The sequence below is a fragment of the Malurus melanocephalus genome, unplaced genomic scaffold, assembly GCF_030028575.1.
Source record: "Malurus melanocephalus ecotype Western Australia unplaced genomic scaffold, MMel_1.1 scaffold_7, whole genome shotgun sequence".
NCBI classification, from domain to species: Eukaryota; Metazoa; Chordata; class Aves; order Passeriformes; family Maluridae; genus Malurus; species Malurus melanocephalus.
This window is the reverse complement of record NW_026623239.1, coordinates 6367203-6389290: the sequence shown is the minus strand read 5'-3', so window position 1 is coordinate 6389290 and position 22088 is coordinate 6367203. Positions and strand designations below refer to the sequence as shown.

The 22088-nt window shown below is 36.5% G+C and overlaps 1 protein-coding gene across 1 annotated transcript in view; it reads left to right on the top strand.

The window, feature by feature from the left end:
* ADGRV1 (adhesion G protein-coupled receptor V1) overlaps window positions 1–22088 on the top strand; it is a 282213-nt gene that overhangs the window by 17682 nt on the left and 242443 nt on the right. Inside the window, exons 7-18 of the mRNA XM_057373001.1 lie at window positions 250–363; window positions 3087–3652; window positions 4864–5134; window positions 5915–6244; window positions 9548–9724; window positions 10746–10969; window positions 18586–18712; window positions 18822–19007; window positions 19673–19853; window positions 20441–20604; window positions 21257–21380; window positions 21758–22024. Coding sequence (XP_057228984.1) covers window positions 250–363; window positions 3087–3652; window positions 4864–5134; window positions 5915–6244; window positions 9548–9724; window positions 10746–10969; window positions 18586–18712; window positions 18822–19007; window positions 19673–19853; window positions 20441–20604; window positions 21257–21380; window positions 21758–22024 — 2731 coding nt within the window. The remainder of the gene's footprint in view (window positions 1–249; window positions 364–3086; window positions 3653–4863; window positions 5135–5914; window positions 6245–9547; window positions 9725–10745; window positions 10970–18585; window positions 18713–18821; window positions 19008–19672; window positions 19854–20440; window positions 20605–21256; window positions 21381–21757; window positions 22025–22088) is intronic.

Genomic DNA, 22088 nt, shown 5'->3' with positions numbered 1-22088 from the left:
AASGACTGTATGGAAGTAGTTTTTACCCCTTTCACTGACCATACATAATTTTTTCAGAGTTCCTACTCTGACTTAGTCCATCTACTAAAAAAGGATAGATTTTCACAATTGAATGTGTCTGCATATGATCAGGAGATTATTGAATAAATAGTAATTTGTTAGTCATTTCACAAACTGTGTATTGACTATTGTACTAGATTTTTATGCATGCTGTATATATTTCTTATCATAAAAATCAACTGTTTGCAGATAGAAGATGGACCAAATGCAGCTGAAGAAGACTTAAGTCCAGCCAGGGGAAATATTACATTTACCCCTGGGAGATCAGTGTTGATTTATAATTTAACAGTGCTTGATGATGAGGTAAAAACAAGCTGACTTTCGTTTTTGACTTGAATATATAGAAAATTAACAGCTGTTTTGGTGGGRCTTTGTGTACTATGTTTCAAAAAGGCTTGATTCAAATAGGGCTACAAGTGCTTCTGCTCTGTAAAGTACTGTTCAATTTTGTCTCTATGGGCTATCACTTTATCTTTTTAATATTACATTTCAGCAATTAATATTTTTAGTTTCTGAACATACCCTCACKGTTCTGACTAGATCTGTTAGATGCTTTATGGTAAAAATATAAATAATCAGGAAAGCATTATATTTGTATTCAGATGGAATACTGAGGTTCTTGTGTAGCCAAGAATGATGTTCTTTAGCTAGATACAATTTTATTTGTTGGACTGAACTTTCCATATTTAAGTTTTCTTAAAGTGTGAATGTGATACAGAACAACTTAATAAGGAAATTCTCTAGAAAAATTACATAGAAGAAAACTGTGTCAAAATTGGGCAACTTTAAAGCAATTTTTTGCATATTTCTGTTRATTATAAAAAATAGTCTCCCACATCTGCACTGATACTAGTAATGAGACTCTGCGACACTTCTTTGTAGAAATATCTCTTTCTGATCAGATGTATTATTTCTGTAACTTATACACAAAAAGAATTCATTAGGTTTGTGGGAAGGATGTGATTTACTTTTCCTCTAAGAAGTGCTCTCAACATTCTTTCACTCAAAGTTTGATCTGTACAGCTGTGGTGGTCCGCTTACTGAAAGTCTTCCACATACTTACACAGAAGGTTGTTTTGTGTAAAAATCCTTTACTGCTGCTGCTGCTGMTGATGATGATGGAGTGCACAAGCATTCATTGTTACTCTCAGAACTTAATTTGAGCTGTTAGGATCTGAAGAGAAGAAAAACTGGAACAGCTGTTTTTCTGAATTACAAAGCCTTTTTCCTTACAGAAATTAAGGGACTGCAGATCTGATCTCTACAGTACTATATTTATAGTAATTCTATTGTGTATATATTTCCTTTTTTAGTGAGGGATAATGGGAACCTTGTTAACAGAAGATTAAAGAGGCAAGTCAGCACTAGAAATCTTTTATCTTGCTGTCTTTGAAGTCTGTCTGGGATTGTCATTGGTCAGTCATGATGCRATTGAGAAATCTAGAATGTCCCATTTATGTGAGATGTTAAAATGTAAACTACGGCTAAAGTTATGGATGCATTTTGACTCCCTTAAATGTATATTTTTTTAATGATTCCAGATCGAATATTAGTTAGTCAACTGAATGAAACATTAGTTAGCATCTATTCTAATGAGTAGACCAACCATGTTGTACTCCAGTATTGGAGGGATGTAGCTGAGAGCTTCCAGATCTCACACTGACAACAAGCCCCTGTATCAGTCAACAGCATTATGCAAGTTTCAGTGCCACAAAACAAACAAGATACTGAATTTGCATAAGCTATCATGCCCAGTCTTCTACCTCTAGAAAAGGATCTGAGTGTGACAAATAAACAAATGAATGTGAAAGAAAGAAGTATTGGACAGCAGGAATTTCARAAATTGTAATTTTGTCCTGGATTTCCTCTCAGAAGCAAATACTACTGGTTTCCATAGATGCAGAGATCACAAATAATTTTTAAAGATATATTTTTTATCTCTGTGTATTAATAAAATAATCATATATTTTCAGTAGATGTGTAGCTAATCAATATTTGGGGAATAAAATACAGAATCATAGTATCTCATAAAATGCTGAGTTCAAAGGAACCCATTAGGATCATTGAGTGCAACTCCTGGCTCTATCCAGGAATCACACCATGTTTCCCCCATATGTATATTTATATATATTTATATTTATATTTATATTTATATTTATATTTATATTTATATTTATATTTATATTTATATTTATATTTATATTTATATTTATATTTATATTCTTATATATATAATATTTATTTATATATTTATATATATTTAATTTGTATGTATTTATGTATATTTATATAGTAATATAAGGCAGAAATCTCATCCTTAATCCTGTAATTTGTGGCTTATAAGCCATTTTTTATTGTCTGCTGCATCACATGTTGGAGAAGAAATAGCTAAAACTAAATGTAGTTTTAAACAGCTGTTTTGAGAAATAGCAAAATCTGAATTATTGCTAAGAACATGAAAACACTTTCTCAGATCTGTGATGGAAATTTTGTCTGCAGCTGTGGGTGTGTCTGCACAAAGGATGTGTTCATTCCTTTTCCAATTCTGTAGGGATGGATGGGCCTAGGTAGGTTCTGTCCAGAAATTTTTCTTGCTTTGTCTCAGGCACATATAGAGGTAGATCAGTATCAATATTGGAAAAAAGAAAATTTAAWTCTAAGTAATGGAGAGGAACATTGGTTTCCAAGTAGAGTTGGTTTTCAAAAATGGCATGTAGTCTCCTCTTACTCTGAAGCTGTAAAGATGAAGATTTTTCTGATTCTTGACTAATTTTTGTTTTTTGTTTGACTTTCTACCATCTGTTAGAAGTATGTTTTGGGAAATAGAGACATTAAATTTTTGAAAAGGGATTTTTAGCAAAAGTTAAAAGCAAGACTCTTTTCCTGTTCCTTTTAAAATGAAATGAACTTTCAAGTTTTTATCATTTTACTCTTCTGCAAAATACATAAGTTATATTTCTCAGTATATGTATTCTGCATGTATTTGAAGTGTGACTTACACTTGGTTGCTAATATTATTTTTCCAGGTACCTGAAAATGATGAAGTCTTTGTTGTTCGTCTGAAGAGTGTGGAGGGAGGGGCTGAAATCAACAACACAAAAAATTCTGTTTGGATTAGTATTAAGAAAAATGACAGTCCCGTGCGTTTTGTTCAGAATGCTTATGTGGTGCCTGAGGAAGATGAAGTGTTAACAATCCAAGTGGTTCGTGGTAAGGATGTCAGTGGAAAGTTAATTGGACCTGATGAAGACGAAGTCTCTGTCAGTTACGCCATCATAACTGGGGATTCAACTGCACATGCACAACTTAATGTAGACTTCCTAGATCTACAGCCAAATACAACTCTTGTTTTCCCTCCTCTAGTTCATGAAACATATTTGAAATTTAAGATCCTTGATGATGCCATACCAGAGATTGCTGAGACCTTTCAGATTATGCTTCTTAAGGATACTTTGCAGGGAGATGCTGTTTTGATTTATCCATCTGTTGTTCATGTCACTATCCAACCGAATGATAAACCCTACGGAGTGCTATCAATCCACAGTGTTCTGTTAGCTCACACTCTTATCATTGATGAAGACCAAATTTCAAGGTACTACAGATTTTAAAATCTAGTATCTAGTCAGTTTAGGAGACTTATTTGTAATTTTTAAAGGTCCTTGGGCTATCATTAAAAGTAATTATAAAATCACTACTAAAATAAAATGTAGAGATCACTTAATGTGTTATTATTATCAACCATATCTACAAAGATTTCGAGAAGTGGGAATGTCTAATTATGCAGAAAGTATTTTAATATCTATAAGCTATATGTAAATAAACCATAACTATTCAATCACATTATCAGAACAGTGAAAACCCTTAATCTAAAGGTAGGATCAGTGAAGTTGCGATACTGCTACACACCAGTTCAATGGGAAGTGGATTTCTGTCTTCCTTTTTTGGTATATATTTTTATTTACTATCTATAAAACCAGTCCCTGATTAAACAAAAAAAAGTGTTGAGTGTCTCCCATTAAATGGTTACCTTAAACTTAAAACCAATTTAAATATTTGTCATTTTACAAGGAGTTTAAAATCAAAACTGTACAAATTTTATAGGCAGGAACGATACATAATATTGGCAGTCTCAATAAAAAGTTACTGATGGTAGTTCATCCTCAAAGAAACAAATAATGCCTCAAACTATATCACRCTATGAGCATTTTTAAAGAATATTTTATGATATGTAGAGCCCACAACTTGAGTATTCATCTTTCTCTTTGATACACACTAAAGAAATAAATCCTACTTTCTTAATGTTTGTAAGTCATGATTCTCAGACTTTTTCAGTCATGCACTTCTCAGAGGCAGGCAGCCTGACATGTCCAGTATCATAAAAATCACTAAATGAATATATTTGCAGTACAGAGGCAAATAATTCACTATGCTCATGCCTCACAACTGTTCATGATGTAGAAAAGGCAAAAAGTTTTCTGAAATTTGTATTTCTCAAGATAAATGTAAAATATGCCAAGACTTCACTCACTTCTCATTATGTTTCATGCTGTAAACAAAGTGAGACCTAACACATATCTTCAGAGGTGTTACAGAGAGCTCATGATTAAACAATCTTACGTATGTCCGATGATTTCACAAACTGTATTTTCTGTAACTGTACTTTCACAAACTTGAGTCAAAAGTAATTTGCAAACAGTTAACGTTTGTAGCACTCAGGTAAGTGTAGATATTTTAGGGAATCGTTAACAGTGCAAACCAATAGTAATTATGATTTGTGCCTTTTGTTTTCATTCAAAACCATAGATTTGAAGGGATCACAATTGTAAGAAATGGTGGAACACATGGAAATGTTTCTGTTTCCTGGGTTATAATCCGAAATAGCAGTGATCCCTCACCAGTGACTGCAGACCTCCTTCCAGAGGCTGGGGAGATATGTTTTGATCAAGGACAAATGCTGGTGACCCTTCATCTGGACATTATTGATGATGATATACCTGAAGAGGCAGAACCTTATCTTCTGAAACTTCTACCTCACACAATACAGGGGGGTGCAGAAGTCAGTGAGCCGTCTGAGGTAAGTTTGCTTTTAAAATTGTTTTGGAGAAGATAATAATGAGTAATAAAGACAGCTAGTTTTGATAATATTGATTGTGCTAATGAAAGGGTTTGGTCATGGATAAAAATCAAGCAAATTAATCTTTAATGTAATCATATATAGAGCTATATCTAAAGCATTTGGCTTAGTATACAATGCCAGAGCTTTTCACTGTGGTAGCATTCAGTTCAGGTTATTCCCAGCGTGTATAGATAGCATTGAATAAATGCTGTCTCAAGTGATTGCTTGCTAACAGAACACAGGAAAGTTATTTTCACTTGCTCATTTGCTGTCTTAATGGTACTGAAATGTTTTACAGAGCAACAACTTCAGTGGGAGGGTTTGGTGATTAAGACTGTAACCTCTGAACTATGAAATAAAGGGTGGCTAGCGCTGCTGACAGTTCTGTGATTYGAGTCCCTGCTTTGTCTTTCTCAAAAATGGTTGGAATGAGCTTGGTGAATAAAACAAAATTCTTTACAATCTCAAACATTTTTAAATTATTCACTTGGACTGCTGAACCAAAAAATCAGTTAGTCAGACCTTATTCTGGCACATAGATGATGCACAGTGGGAAAGTTGCCACTGTCAGTGCAATGCAACTTGTGTATAAAGAATAGTTTGGAGCTGTCAGCGTGATTTCTTTCCTGATGCCAGTTCACTAAGGAGAAAAATCTATGGTGACATTCAGAAGGTGCTATTGTGAAGGCATGAAACTATGGTATAGTGTAATGCAGCATGCTGTTTTCTACTTTGCAGCTTCTGTTTTACATTCAGGACAGTGATGATGTCTATGGCATAATAAAATTCCATCCTTTGGAGAATCAGAAGATTGAAAGTAATCCAACGGGACGCTTTTTATGTTTGAGTTTTGCAAGGGAAGGAGGAACAGTTGGAGATGTGCAGTTGCTTTACACCACACTGTATATTCCAGCTGGAGCTCTGGATCCTGAGAGAGCGAAAGAGGGCATTCTGAATATGTCTAGAAGAAGTACKCTCATCTTTCCAGAAGGAAAAACACAAGACACTGTAAATATACCAATACGAAATGACGCATTTCTTCAAAATGGAGCTCATTTCCTCATACAGGTATCTCAGTTGTATTTTGGGGTGTTTTTTTAGCCTGTGTAATAGAAATTATATAAAATAGTAGTGGCTCCTTCCCTTTTAATTTAATTAAAAGTATTCTGCCTGATAAAAAATATAAAAGAAAGAAAAAATTATTAGTTCTGTAGCCAAGAAAAAACTTTTTGCTTAGAAAGAGCTGTCACAAATATGCTATAAAGAGCTTTATTGCTAAATTATTTACTAATTACACCATTTAAAAAAATACACTTTTGTAACAGGAGTCAGGCATTAATCATGAAATTGAGCAAACTTACATCAGTGTTGCACGGGTTAGTTACCTTCTCAGGTATATTATTCTGTCTACCCCTTGGCTTTCAATTTAACCAACTTCAGGCTCCTAAACGATGACAGATTTTAGAAATTACAAATTTCTAAAAAAACCAACTTGAAAAGTATTCCTTCTAGTTTTTCCTTTATGTATCCTTTTGGATTTTTTCTTTTTTTAACATCTGAATTTGTAAAAAGGGAAATTCTGTCATTGCTCATAAGTTTGGCAAATTTGCATACATGTTAGCTAATTATTGTTCAGATATACTGCTGTGGGAGATCTTGGGCACTGTAATCAGTAATTGTTATACTTATTTTCTCATCTACAGTATGAGTACCCCATAATCTCTACATCCTCTGATTAACTATTGCCACTGTCTGGGATCATGAACCCAGGGAGCAATCTTGATACACAGATGTCGTGGTTTGGAATGCTGGCTAAAAGCCAGGCAACCTGCAACACCTGCTCGTTCGYTCTCCCCCACCACCACACTCTTGGGTAGAGAAGAGCGAAGGGGAAAAAAAACTAACAAAAAGGTTCATGAGTTGAGATAAGGAGCGGGGAGGAAACACTTGATGGACAAAACAGGCACTACTTAAATTATCAAGTGAATTTATTACTAACAAAGTCAGAGGAGGAGAATGAGAAATAAAATACAACCCTCAAAGACACCGATCTTCTCCCCACTCCCTCCCCCCCTTCCCACCGACTACAAAGCAGCAGGAACGGAACAGGGTGTGGGGTTGGTCAGTTCATCACAGATCGATCTGTGGCTGCTGAGGAAGAGGAGTCCTTCCCTTGCATTGCCGTGGGGTCTCTCCCACGGGAAACAGTTCTTGGTGAACCTCTCYGGCGTGGCTTCACTCTCACGAGYMGCAGTCCACACACATCTGCTGCAGTGTGAGTCCCCCACAGGCAGACAGTCATCCCAAAACTGCTGCACTCTGGGGTCCCTCGTCCCCTGGGTGCAGGCCCAAGGCCAGGCTGTTCCATCTTGGGAGCAAGGCCTCTCTCTCCATGGGTCTCCTGCTGGACACAGCCCCTTCTCGGCATCTGCCCGCTCTGGCGTGGGGACCTCCCTCCTCCATGGGCTGCGGGTGGATCTCTGCACCTTCCATGGATCCCATGGGCTGCAGGGAGACAGCCTGCTCCACCATGGTCACCACGGGCTGCAGGGGGACAGCCTGCTCCACCATGGTCACCANGGGCTGCAGGGGGACAGCCTGCTCCACCATGGTCACCATGGGCTGCAGGGGGACAGCCTGCTCCACTGTGGTCACCATGGGCTGCAGGGGACAGCCTGCTCCACCATGGTTGTCACCACGGCTTGCAAAGGAATCCCAGCTCCAGCACCTGGAGCAGCTCCTCCCCCTCCTGCACTGACCTTGGTATTTGCATTCCCTCACATATTTCTCAGCCTCCTCCACTGGCAAAACTACTGTGTGCTCCTTTGTTTTGATTTCTTCTTAAATATGTTTTCACAGAGGCTTAACCACCATCTTTAATTGGCCCAGGTTTGGTCAGTGGCATGTCCATCATCCTCAGAGCCAACAGCAATTAGCTCTGATGGACATGGTGGAAGCCTCCAGAAGCTTCTCACAGGAGCCATCTTTTTGGCCCCCCTCACTTCCAAAAACTGGGCCAAGCAAAACCAACACAACAGACAAAGGGGTGACTTGGCACATCCAGAGATCATATCTCAAAGTCATTTCTTAGTTCATTTTAAGTTAGGTGTCTTCAAATTTTCAAATGGACATGTTGAAGTTAAATCATAAATGTACAGTTTGGTAGGTTTTTTTTAATTTATAGTCTACCAGAGATGTTTTAATTACTTAAAAATATTTCTTTACTCWACCTCCTTCCCCCTACATTCAAATAAAAAACCTGTGGTTATGGTATTTATAAAACAAACCCTGTCTATCTTCAAATAAAATGTGTATGAATATTTTTGTGTGTAACTTTAACAACAGTGGAACAAAATGTGATGCAGTCCAAATATTTAATATAAATTGGTTTTAAGAATCAAAGGAATTTAAAACTCATCAGTTGAAAGCATGATTCATGCTAGCTATATGGATTTAAATAAGGCTGTTTTGCCCTCCTCCACGAAAACCTATATGGTAACATCTGATAGCRCCAAGCAAAAACATTCTAACAGGAGTTAAAATGTGGTTGTCAGTGGTGGTTCATGCACAGTGAAATGTTTGCACAAATATATACAAGTCAGCCATAGAAGCATTTGTTATTATGACCCATGTAGACAGAATCTCATAGTAGTATTAGTTATGTTTGAAAGGAATATTAAAATAAGTAAATAACGGAAAGTGCTGCTTTCCTTGTTGTGTCATTGCTGTGATGGGCTAAGTGAATGGTATTTTCCACTTAAAGAAAGAATAAACATTTTTTTATTTCTTCTCAGTATAAATAAACCATCAAAAATATGGTAATATAAGAGAAGACTAAAGTTGAAATTTTGTATCCCTTTGCAATTCCGAATATAATTATAACATACTAGTTATTGTAAATATAGAAGTCTTTACAGTTTTTTGAGAGAAAAAAGAAGAATTAATCATTCTTTAACTTCATGAGAGGATGTAAATTAGTAAGGTTCCAATGTCATCAGCAGATTTTTATCAATGCATGGCAAAAAATTGAAGTTTGAACAACAGCTGGGGTGCTCGGCAGATCAGTTCACAGATCTAGTAATGAATTACCCAATTTAAAAGGTTTGTTCTCCCTCTACATACATTTAGCTGTGTATTTGAACATGATTTGTCTGAAAGGTATACCATTCTGCTGAAAAAGCTCAATAGCATCAACCTTATTTCTTACACAGCTACTTACACATTTTTGTAACAGCAGTGTTGCTGTTAGGAGAAATTTATTCTGAAGATGTTTTGTTCCTTGCATATGAAATTTATACCAAAATGTCAGAATAGTTCTTGCTTGGTGCTAGGGCTTCTTATTTGTCAAGTTTTTCTTACCTTTTCTCACAGCTGGAAAGAGTTGAGCTGCTGGATAGAATTCCTCTTATCCCTCCTGTGAGTCCTAGATTAGGTGAGATTCGAAATATTTCTCTGMGGATTACTCCAGATATTGCAAATGGAGAAATAGGCTTTACTAGTAATCTTCCAATTATTCTTTCTGAGCCAGAAGAATCGCCTGCTACAGTGGTAAGTAAACATTTTGATATTGTCCCTTAATATGGAAAACTTAATTGGAGAAAGCAAGGTTTGCTATATCCACTGTAACATTTGAAAGGTAATGTGAGGAAAATTCTTCCTCTAAATTCTATCTTATCTCAAATATTCTCCCGCTTAAAAAAAAAACAAAACAGAAAGTTGCTAGAAAGATTAATGTGCTGGTCGTCAGGAAACTGTGATTGAACTTTGCTTTCTCTGTAAGCATATAGAGCTGGTTAGGTCGTGATGCTCACATGGAGCAAAAGATGCTGCAGACAGTTTCTTTCACCAGCTGCAAAGACACTTATGTGGAGTAGGACTGATATTGCTCCCAAATTTCGTGGAAATGTGTGTGTATTTTATAGCTGACTTAAATGTGGATGTCTAATTTGGCTTTCTGGGTCTGTTTTTAAATAAATATGCTTTTTTAGTTCTCAATGCCCCACAAAGCATTTTCAAAAGCATTGTCATCCAAGTGCTCTAATCCCAGCCAAAGACACAGTTACAAAACATCTTTTCTTATATTTTGCCTTTATTTCCCCTACTTGTCTTAACTGAAATCTTCCCTCATATCCTGAATCAGAGAACTTGCTTTTCAGTAAAACTGCTGATTTCCTTAAGTAGAGTRGAGGCTAGAACTGTACTATAACAGCCAGAGTAAATTGTGATGATTACATTTAAGACCTAGGTTATGACCTGATGAGGTGGGCACTGGTTAAATCAGTCAGACGAGGTTTTTTGTGTTTATGGGTGTTATATTAATAGTCTGCCACCTCCACTAAGTATATATAAAAACATATGTCCAAATGTGTAATGGATAGATGATTGAAAAAATAAGATCCAATATATATTTTTATTGAAATACCATCTTTGGTTTCAGATCTTATACATAGGTATAAGTAAAAAACCCAGGGTTAACATTTTGAGGCTCCTATTCAAACAGTAATTTGCAAAAGGTTAATTGCTTTTGCATCTAGTTTTGCAAGTCACATCAGATTCATGTGTTTTACAGGTTTCCATTGCATTGCATCGAGATGGTACTGATGGTCAAGCAACAGTGTTTTGGAGTTTGAAACCTTCTGGTCATAATCACCAGGCAGTAACAGAGGATGATATAAGTCCTTTTAATGGCTCTGTTRTTTTCTTATCTGGACAAAGTGATACTACAATCAACATTACTATTAAAGCTGATGATATACCTGAAATGAATGAAACAGTGGTATTAACTTTGGACAGGTATTGTACCCTAATCTTTATTCATATGTATCAGTTGTCATACTCATATAACAAGTTGACACTGTATTAATTGTGAGGCATTGCCTTCACTGTGTTGATAAGTGCCTGGAGGAATATTGGGCCCTTGATTCAGACTGTGTATGGAATCTTCTTTAACTTGTGATCAATGTAAGAAACCATGTTGTGGTTATTATATAATGACTTAGTTTTGTTTATATTTTGATTAAAATAATGTATGCTACTAAAAAAGTTCRTTTAGCTTTGGTCTTTAGTTATAGCTCTTGGTTACAGCACTTGTATTTCCAGAAAAATAATGTTTAGTGTGATAATGGGGAAAACTATAATGAATGGTAGAAAGCAGTACTTAACTGTGTTTTTCTCAGACGATTTATTGGTGAGGATGTTGCTGCAAAATTAAATACTTAGATACATCCCAACAGCTGGCTTCTGAGATCAGTAGTGACCATGCTTCAGCTACAAAGGGAGCAATGATGTTTTGAAATACATTGTTGTGGTCTCCCTTCTGTGTGACATCAAGATTGCAGGATAATTAAGGCTGTAAGAGGTCTCAGGAGATACTATTATCTGCATGTGAACATTACTCAGAATACCTGAATTATTTAATATCCTGGAGTGTATAGCCTTTTTATTTTGTTAGTTAGAGAATCTTGACTATTTCTTCAGTCCTGCTTCCAAAAACTTAGATGTATATATAGTTTAGAAATACTACCACTTCTGCTAATACCTCTTAATAATCTGAGGTATATTTTTCCCATTTATTTTTCTGGAAACATGCTAAGAGAAATCTGTCAGCTGCAATGTCTACATTGAGCATCTACTACTTACACAGTCCTTACCTTATATAGAATATCCTTGTCATATATAGGATGTGCAGACTAGCTCTTGGGAACTCTAACACCAGGTAGTAATGCAGATTACATGCTAGCAAACCAGAAATCAGCTCCCCAAGCTGCTGCTGTTCCCATTTTTTGATCATCATTCTATCACATAGGAAAAATGTTGTTCCATTGCAGGATCGGCCTGCTTCTTTAGAAGCTGGCTGGTGGATGCCTCTAGTGCAAAATGAATTATTTCATTCTGTCTTGATGACGCACTATGTGAAAAAGATGGTCCTGTTCAAGGCAAAAGAAAATATAGACTATTGCAAGCAATTCTGTTTTTCTTCCTGTGGATGAAACTGGTGTGCCTGAAGGCTTCCTAGACAGTCTGTGGCATAACAAAAAATAATAATATAATAATTGAAGTAAGAAAGTTGTTTAAGGTGGCCAGAAAGCTGAAGTGAAGTGGTAGGAGACAAATGAGTACATAGAGGAAGTGGATAGCATAAACGATTAATATTGGACAGCTCTACAGTATGTGTAACTACAGGCTTCTGCCATTTACTCTGAGTAGTAACCTCATGCCTTGAAAATTATGTCTGCAAAGAGGATTGAATTGGCAGCTGAACAAACGTAACCACTGTTCTGCTTTTGCTATGTATGGTGGGATTAGCAGGTTCTATTGATTTTGAAGTGGCTGGTAAAAATTGTGCCAGCAGTAAGCAGCTTTCCCACACTTGGCAAGGTCAGAAAGTGAAGTAAGGAACAGGTGGTCTGGCCAGGAAAAAGAAGTAAATAAAGAGGAGATAAAATCGGAACTTTTCTCTAGACCTGGGTAGTGTCCCTCAAGGCTGTGCGTGAAATTTGGCAACTTCAACGTGAGCAGAAGCCCAGAATGAAATTACTGCAAAGACTGTCCTTTCAATACTGGAGATGACTCTTCAAAGGATACTGGCTGGGGGATGTGTGTAAGCTTGCAGTGATGCCTTCTACACAGTTTGTGTTTTCTGGATGAACAGAAGATTTCAGTTTCCAAGACTGGCAGCCAGCACCTCACAGCAGTAGTGAATTACCATGAAAACAAAGATGCACTGTGCTGTGGATGTGSTTGCACTGTTTGATAAACTGTAACATAAATCAGTTGAAAAATAGACCATGTACGGACTTTAATGGAACATAGAAATATGTTCATAAGCAATCTATTTATTGCAATTAGTAATAACATGGGCAAAATAATGCAACAATTAGTTCATGCAAGGATGTATTATTTACAACTCACTGGTGGTGTTAAGGCAGTTTATGTTCTAAATGAGCTTTGATTCTACCCATAATTACAAAAGGAATCTTCCAAGCCATTGAAAATGGTATTTTCCTTCCTTGCCCTATGACCACCATCTGTAGACCCTGGATATTAAAAATAATTATGAATGCTGTACACAGAATGGAGGCAATATATATCATGAAGAATATGCTTACCTAGAAGGCAGATGAGTTGTAAAAACGCAAGACAATTCTGTACCTGCTGAAGCTTCTTCATGTTTTCTTTCCTTAGGGCCATCTTCATTTTGAATGCCTGCCTATATCTGAATAGGCCTGAATTGAGACTAAACATAAATAAACCAAATGTTTGTAGTGAAATGTGATTGTTGCTTTTTCCTTTTGCACAAGAAATTCTGCTGTTGGCCATTGTCACCCCCCCCTAGTGCAGATACATAGCTATAAATTTGGCAGTTGGCACAGCTGAACGGCCAAGACCCTCAGGGCACATTGGTTGTGTTTGTACTCTTAAATGAATGGTGCTGAGAGTAAGAATTCCTGGACTTTATGTTCTGGGAACAGTAAAACACAAAGGAATTTATTTCTGTTTTTGGAAAATTAAAATTTAGGAGCAGTTGGGTGTTTAAATAGTCTTTATGCTCAGAATCTTTTTCAGTCATGACTCATATAAATTATGATGCCAGAATAGATTCATGTATGTACCTAATTTATGTATGTGAGGTAGGTTCAATGAAGCAAAAATGATACARTGTAATGGGGATATTTTTTATAGCTGTAGTGACTTCTGTGATGTGACACAGGCTGAGGTACATACTACCTTCTTTGCCTCAGTCTTCAAGACTAATTATTCTCAGGGCAACTGGTCCCTTGGGCTGGTAGACAAGGTTGGAGAGCAGAATATACCCCCTGAAATCCAAGAGAAAGTGGTTAGTGACTGGCAGAACCATTTAAATTTATGGGATTGAATAGGCTTCATCCTAGGGTAATGAGGGAGCTATTGTAAGAGCTCTCTAAGCTGCTATCCATCATTTGTCATCAGTCCTTGCTAACTGGGGAGGTCCCAGACAACTGGAAGTTGGTCAATGTGATGCCCATCCACAAGAAAGGCCAGAAAGAGCATTTGGGCAACTTCAGAGTTGTCAGCCTGATTTTGATGCCTGGCAACGTTATGGAATAGATAATCCTGAGTGTGATTACATGACACAGGATAGCCAAGGGATCAGACCCAGCCAGCATGGATTTAGGTCCTGCCTGACCAACCTGATCTCCTTTTATGATCAGGTGACCTACCTGAAGGCTGGAGGTTGTGTCTRTAAGGCTTTGGATGGTGTCTGTCTGAAATTCAACAGAGCCTTTGATGCTGTGTCCCACARCACTCTTCTGGAGAAGCCGTCAACCCTCGGTTTGGACAGGTGTTCTCTTCTGTGGGTTAAGAACCATCTGGATAGCCAGGGCCAGAGCATGGTGGTGAATGTACTGCATCCGGCTGGTGACAAGTCACTGGTGRTGTCCCCCAGGGATCAGTGCTGGGCCYTGTCCTGTTCTGTTTAATATATTTAGTGATGATCTTGATTAGGGGATTTAGCCTTTATAAATTCGTGAATGATACCAAGATGGGTGGGAGTGTTGATCAGCTGGAGGGCAGGAGGGCTCTGCAGGGGGACCTGGACAGGCTGAGTTCATAGATTGGCACCAGTGGCGTGAGGTTCAACAAGACCAAGTGCCGGGTCCTACGCTTGGCCACAACAAGCCCCTGCAGAGCTACAGGCTGGGAACAAAGTGGCTAGACAGTGGCCCAGTAGAAAAGAACACCTTTTGTGAGACACCTGATAGAAGAGAAAGATTTTGGAGAGCTGTGTTTTTAAGAGTATCATTAATACAAATTCACAATTAAAATTTRGTTTCCCATGGGCTCTTCAAAACATTCACCTTCTTCAGAATTCCAGTTCTTTGTTCACAGTTATCAAATTCAAACGCATTTCTTAACAATTATTGTTTTATTTGTGGTAATATTTTTTTCATAATCGCCATGTTATTTTAAACTCATTCAAAAGTCTACTTTCTGTTATAGTACTATGTATTTTAAAAAAGTGAGGAAACATTCTCTTAGTTGTAATTYTTGCTAAGTAATAATTAAGTGTTTTTAAGGAAAGAAATTCTGTGATGACTAGCTTTTTCAGATGAGACTTGTCATGTGGAAGTGGGGGCAGCCTTCAGACCGGGACATGAGGCAAGGTCGTGGAGGTGGGGCAGGTTAAGCCAGGAACACATGTGAGATTTGTATGATAGTCACAGGGGTCCAGCATAGCTCAGTGATTGCCAGACAGGTACACAGCAAGAAGATTGTGCCAGAAAATCACTTGTTGGATCCTGGGCCAGGGTTGACATGAAAATTTGTATGTTTGTACTTCAGAATGTAGACCTGAGAGGTCCTGTTGTGGTAMTTGCTCATGAATTAGCAGATCCAAGTTGGAAGCCTGTACCTTTGCAGCTTCTATTCCATTTTGCATAGGCTATTTTATCATGGAATCACAGAATAAACAAGGTTGGAAGGAACCTGTCAGAATAATCAAGTCTAACTCCTGGGCTTGCATAGGACACCCCAAGAATCACACATGAGAACATTGTCCAAACATTTCTGGGACTCTCTCAGGCTTGGTTCTACGACCAGTGCCTTAGGGAGCTTGTTCCAGTGCCCAACCATCTGGTCTGCTGTTTTTGAATTGTAATCAACATTTAATATGTCAAAACACTGGTAACAACGTTATGTTGTTACAGAAAAAACATGGTCAGATCCATTAATCCGTCAGTCAAGTGACCCTAGTTTTGAAAATGGAACTCGGCTGGAGAAAACTCCAGAATAACGGGGCTTTTAGCAGCGGATGGGCTGCATCTAAGCAGTTRCTTTCTAACTTGCTAGTTCACTAGATTCCGATCTGATTTACATTGTGACTTAAAGGGTAATAAGTATTGCCAGTCTTCTCAATCCTTTCAAAGTATACCCGGAAGTACCTTCTCATGGTACCTTGGCACTGTTTAATTTCTGCCAGCCCTTGGATTTCTGTAGAGCTGCCACTGTGCATTATGACATGATACTAGATTCTAGCACTACTGAGTTCAGAGGTMATTTTTTTGTCTGAACTCTGGACTCACAGCATGTGTTCGTGAAACAGATGCTATTTTTGGCATTCACTGCCCTTTCTGATCATTGTGTCTTAATCGCTTCAGTTTGTACTTACATACAAAAATGATTCATTTGTATTCTCTGATTTAATGTATTAATGCTTGACTGTTTTGGAAAACTTTTGCATATATTTCTGAAGAATGGGACAATTCCTTAATATATAAYATTTAAAATGTAGCCTTATTGGAAGTCACTGATAAATTTCTATTGAATCAGATGTCCTATTTGAAAGAATAAAGCTGAAAGTATACTTACTTTATTACCTCAAACTTTTAAGTGAACTCATGTCTATTGAATTCTGAATCTGAATTAATTTTTAATTCAAAATTTTACTTTATAAATGCTTTGTTAATCTGTTTATATCATTTTAATAGGAGATATAGGTTTTATGTTTAATATATATTTATTTCAGATTAAGGAAATAATCTATACATAATTTATTGACATGAAATTACATACTTTTCATTGCAGAATAATGTCCTTTCAACTGACTTGATGTGATAGTTTTGTTATATGTACTTATTTTCTTTTTTCTAGTTTTTTTCTTGTTTTTATTTTTATTTTTTATTTTTGATGGGGGTCTTGTTTGGGGTTTTCTTGTTGGTGTTTTACTCTGATAATCTGGTTAACTGAAAAATTGTCAAATAAAGTTTGGTGTAATTTTGTGCTAAAGCAGCTTTTGATGTGTATGTGTTATAACTCCCAATGTGCTTACCTGTTTTTATCATGTGTCAGATTGATGAAATAACACAGATATGTTATTGATATATGTTTATCATATAACAGATTGATGAATAATAGTGGAGGCATATTGATTGTAATTTTTTTGTGTGAGCATCTAGTTATGAATGTGGGCTGTTGCAGTTGTGAGCAAAAAGGCWGGCAGTGGTGGAGCTCCTGGAGAAGGGCTGGGTAGGATATACCATGAATGGACCTTGACTGACTTGGTCATGAGGTCATTTCTTTCCAGTGGGGACTGCCCACTTGCTAGCATTTGTCAACACAAAAATGCCAAGCAAGGAGGTTCCCTTAAAATAAGGCAAATATGTCTTTGGAAAGGGAAAAGAAAAAATTGTGGTGCTGTTATTGTTATTATTACCTAAGACTGGTAACTATTGAAATTCCAGGAAGTGGCACTTTCATTCCTTCCCCCACTCCCTTTCTTTCCTTCTTTTCTTCTGCCCTTCTTTCCTTCTTTCTTTCTGTGTTAACAGAGTTGAGACGGAAAGGTTTGTCGTGTACTTTGGGTGAGTACAGTGAACTATGGTGTGTCTTCAGTGAATCAATGTTTTGTTTTACAAGTGATTGGTTTGGACAGAATCTATCAATGTTGTCTTTTCCTCTCAGGAATCACATCTTCTGCATGTCTTCAAACAATGCTTGCTTGCCCTTTGGTTTTTAATATGATGGCATGTGTTTCTGGCTTGAGGTCTTATTTAGGATTTGTGAATGATGGAATTTATTAATGCATGACTCCGTGTTTGATATTCCTGCACTTGATTGCAGTAATGGATTAGTTGTCTTAAATTGCCAGAAATACAATTTGTCCCAACTAAATACCTGAGCTTACTGAAATTGTAGAGAAGTTTTCTGTGGTCAGAAATGAGCAGTTATCTTTTTTTTGAGTGGCATACACTTTTTTGTTTATGTTTACACAATTTATTGTGTCTACTGGCATATTTTTTTAATATGCATTAAACATGATATATTACCCTTTTACATAGATACTTCCTGTTTGTTCATTGAAATTTTCTTCTGGACAATATGGAAGATGCCAGCAATTCATAAATCAGCATTTAATAAGCTATATCAAAACCATCTGTGTGAAGGTGCATTCTTGATGCATTTTTCTGTAGTTTTTCTTGCATTTTTAATGTAACAAACTTAAAATAATGTAATTGAAAATTAGCCTCTGAGGAAATGAATGCAAGAAATATTATCTCTCTTTGTTTAAGTGATTTTGGGTCATGCCTAATGTTTTGATCCAAATACAAAATAAAATTGAATGTGACTCTAAATTTTTAGTACACAATTCTATTTCTTCTCCTTTGTATTTTGTGCCTGTGTGACTAAAAAGCCCCAGAACTATCAACTATAAAAAGTAATCAGAAAGCAAAATTATTTCAGAAACAAAGGCTGGAGTTTTTTGCAAGTGAATGGAACACAGTGATGTGTCTTTCTTATATTCTTTGTAGGTACTTGTTTTCGTAGTTTATTCATAAAATTCATAAGGGTTCTGATGTTCTTTGCATAGGTATATATTTACTTACTGAAAAGAATCATCGCTCAAAAACCCCATTTTTTTCCTTTCTCAGGATCAGTGTGGAAAATCAAATACTGAAATATGGGTTTACTACTCGTGAAATTACTATTTTGGAAAATGACGATCCTGGAGGAGTGTTTGAATTTTCTCCTGCTTCCAGAGGTCCCTACAATATCAAGGTAGCTATCTGAATAACTTTTCTTAATCATTATGGACACCTAAGTCTTAGCAGAGTGCAAATAAATAAATGCTGGATTTTTTTTTATTTTTTTTTTTTTCTTTTTGCAGGAAGGTGATTCTGTTGAACTCCAGATTGTGCGCAGCAGAGGAAGCCTTCTCAGGCAGTTTTTGCGCTACACTGTAGAACCAAGGGATAATAATGAGTTTTATGGAAGCACAGGAATTCTGGAATTTAAACCTGGGGAAAGAGAGATCATAATTACTCTTTTGACAAGGATGGATGGGATTCCAGAGGTAGAAATGAATATTTTCCTCTCTTCCAATTGTGTTCACACCATAAGAGTTGGTCACTTATTAAAATATAGGAAAATATGTAGAAGCAAAAGAAGCATGCAATGCTTTTCTACAGAACATATTCTCAGCCTCCAAAGCAGGGATGCCTGGATAACTAGAAGGTATCTTTGGCTTTAATAGCCCTCAGTGGACTTTTTATTTTTTGTAAATTGATACTTTACATCTATATGAGTTTTTGGCATCATGGCATTCTGTAGTATAGAATGCCATTGTTTAATTGAGCTCTGAATGAGCAACTCTCTTCTTTTTGTTTCTTCTTGGTAAATACCTGTTAATTTAACTGAGTGCTCCCGAGTCTTCACAAATGTTTTCTGTATAGATGCAAAGGTGCAACATTTGTTTTAGTGTTCCATGATGCATCTCCTGTGAGCTTTTATTCAAGAAATATATGATATGCAAAGTCACATTAGATTAATAATGCAAACTGACACATTCTTTTAAAATCAGCTGGATGGCAGGGGTTTTAAAATCTTTTGCTTTCACTGTTAGAGATGACAAAGATGTACAAAACCATTGTGCATGTAGAAAGTGTTTTCTTTAGTTGAAATTGTCTTCTCTTTCTGCTGAATGTATCCTTTCATTGTAACTGAGTTTGTCTCTTCTAGCTGGATGAGACATATGCTGTTGTACTCAGTGGCTACACTGACATGCCAGGCAAGCTGGGGAATGCCACAAGGGTCAATATAACTATTTTGAAGAATGATGATCCACATGGTGTCATTCAGTTTCTACCTGATGAACTAGCAGTGACAATAAAGGAAAGTAAAGGAGAAAACATCTATTCTGGTAATTTTTTAAAATTAGAATTACTGCTTTCTCTGCTGTCTGCTCCTGTCTTTTTTCTTTTTCACCTTCCTAGGACAGTGTCTGACTCAAGTCTCTGCTCAGGATGTACAGTGATGTACAGTACCAGCATGATGARTGGTGGAGATTAGAGCAGAGAAGGATGGACCTGGAGAGCCATAGGGATCAATTCAGTAAAGAAATAGCTATAGAATATACCAGACAGGAAGGACAGATTATTTATATGCAATGTGCAGACTCGCAGTAGTAGTTCTGCGTGGAGAGCATGAGGAATTGGGTGTTATGTGAGAGAAAAATAAGCTAAATATGTGTGACTTCAATTTGTCTATCTCTATTGTATCACATGCAGTTACAGGCTAAAAATAACAAATTTAAGCAAGTTTTAACTGCTGAAATGGACTATCGTTGTGTGGCCTTTTGTGTAGAGCTCTCATGTATTATTAGTTTTGCGAGAAGTGGGTTTACTTACTATTTCCKTAACTTTTTCTTTGTCAGTTTTGCTGACCTCTTTAGTTTTGACTTGTTCTTTCTGGAGACACACACTGACTGTGCATGTTTGCATTTTGTAGCGTCTTACAGAGTTGTAAGAAACCAAGGAAACTATGGCAATGTTAGTGTGTCCTGGATTGTTGACCCAGCATGTACCAATGACATCTATCCAGAACAAGGGACTGTTTTCTTTGATAATCTGGAGTTTTCAAAAAATATAACCATTTACTCTCTACCAGATGAGGTAATCATCTTTACAGTGTTTTTCTATAAATGTGTGGAACAAAAGTAAGTGCTAAACCATAACAATTTGAGAAGAAGCTCTGTTTTTAAGAACCTGATAATTTTTTGCAAGAAGAATCAAAATACATGGGTAAAAGTGAGTTTAGTTAAATAAAGCATAAAAGAATTTGAGACACTGTGCATATCTATAAACAAAAAAAATAGAATATGTCAGTAGTAGGTGTGTTTAAAGTATAATAATAAGTAAACCATTTGATAAACCATTTATTTTGAAAGCAAGATTCCTGATTTTTTGTTTTTAATGCTGATATATTTGAAGTAATACAAGAAAGAATGAGAATAATTAGTAATAAATAAATATAACTATAAAAATAAGTTACATGTATCAGCATCAGGAAACTGCAGGATATCTTTTGGATCACCTGTACAATAGTAAAGACTAGGGGATTTGTATGCAACTGCTTTTGACTGATGATGATTTCTGTGTAAGTGTATGAACTGCCATTTTTCATCCCTCTTGACACGCTTATGAATCAATAAATGAACAACAACATGCATAAATCCTTGTTTTTTTTAACCTCCTCAGCTGTTAATTTCAATTTCTTCATTGTTTTGTATGCAAGAAATTAATTTCTTAATGCTTTGACATTCAGATACCTGAAGAGATGGAGATATTCTTAATCAGATTATTCAATGCCACTGGTGGAGCCAGACTGGGCAATATAACCAGTGCATTTTTACAAATTACAAGGAATGATGATCCCATTTATTTTGCAGGTTAGTTACTACTGGTTTTAAGTTTTGAATTAAAATTCTGCTTCAAACAGATTTTATTGATGGAGCAGATGATTCAGCAATTGTAATCCTAGTGGAGGTAATGTTATAAGATGTACCTTTTTGTTGTTGTGTTGGATTTGCACCTTTTTTGCCTCAGAATTTTCTCTCATTTTATTTCATTATTGTTGGTGTATCTGGGATTGGTAGATGGCTAAAGACARCAATATTCTTGTCTACCTGCAAGTATTTCCCTTACTATACTACATGTGCCTTCTCTCTTCCTGAGATGAAGAATCCTCGTGCAGAATTAGGTGAAGAGGCCACATGCAAGAAGCTCAGCTTGAACTCAGAGAGATTTATTGCTTGTGTGTTTTCAGAACCTCTGACAGTGAGCATTACAGAAGGGAGTGTTGCAAACTTTACAGTCTTGAGGAATGGATCTACTGATGCTGCTGTTGCTGTTCATTACATTACTGTTGATGGAGATGCAACAGCTGAAGCCGGAGACTTTGTTCCCAGTGGAAGGAACAGTGTCATTTTGTTTGATGTCGGAGAAAGAGAGCAGAACTTATCTGTCTATACTAATGATGATGATATCCCTGAAACTGATGAAGCATTTTATATCTTCCTTTTGAATTCAACAGGTAAAAGTAATGATTTAATGTATATTTAGTAACTCCCTTCTTTTCTTTCTTTCTTTCTTTCTTT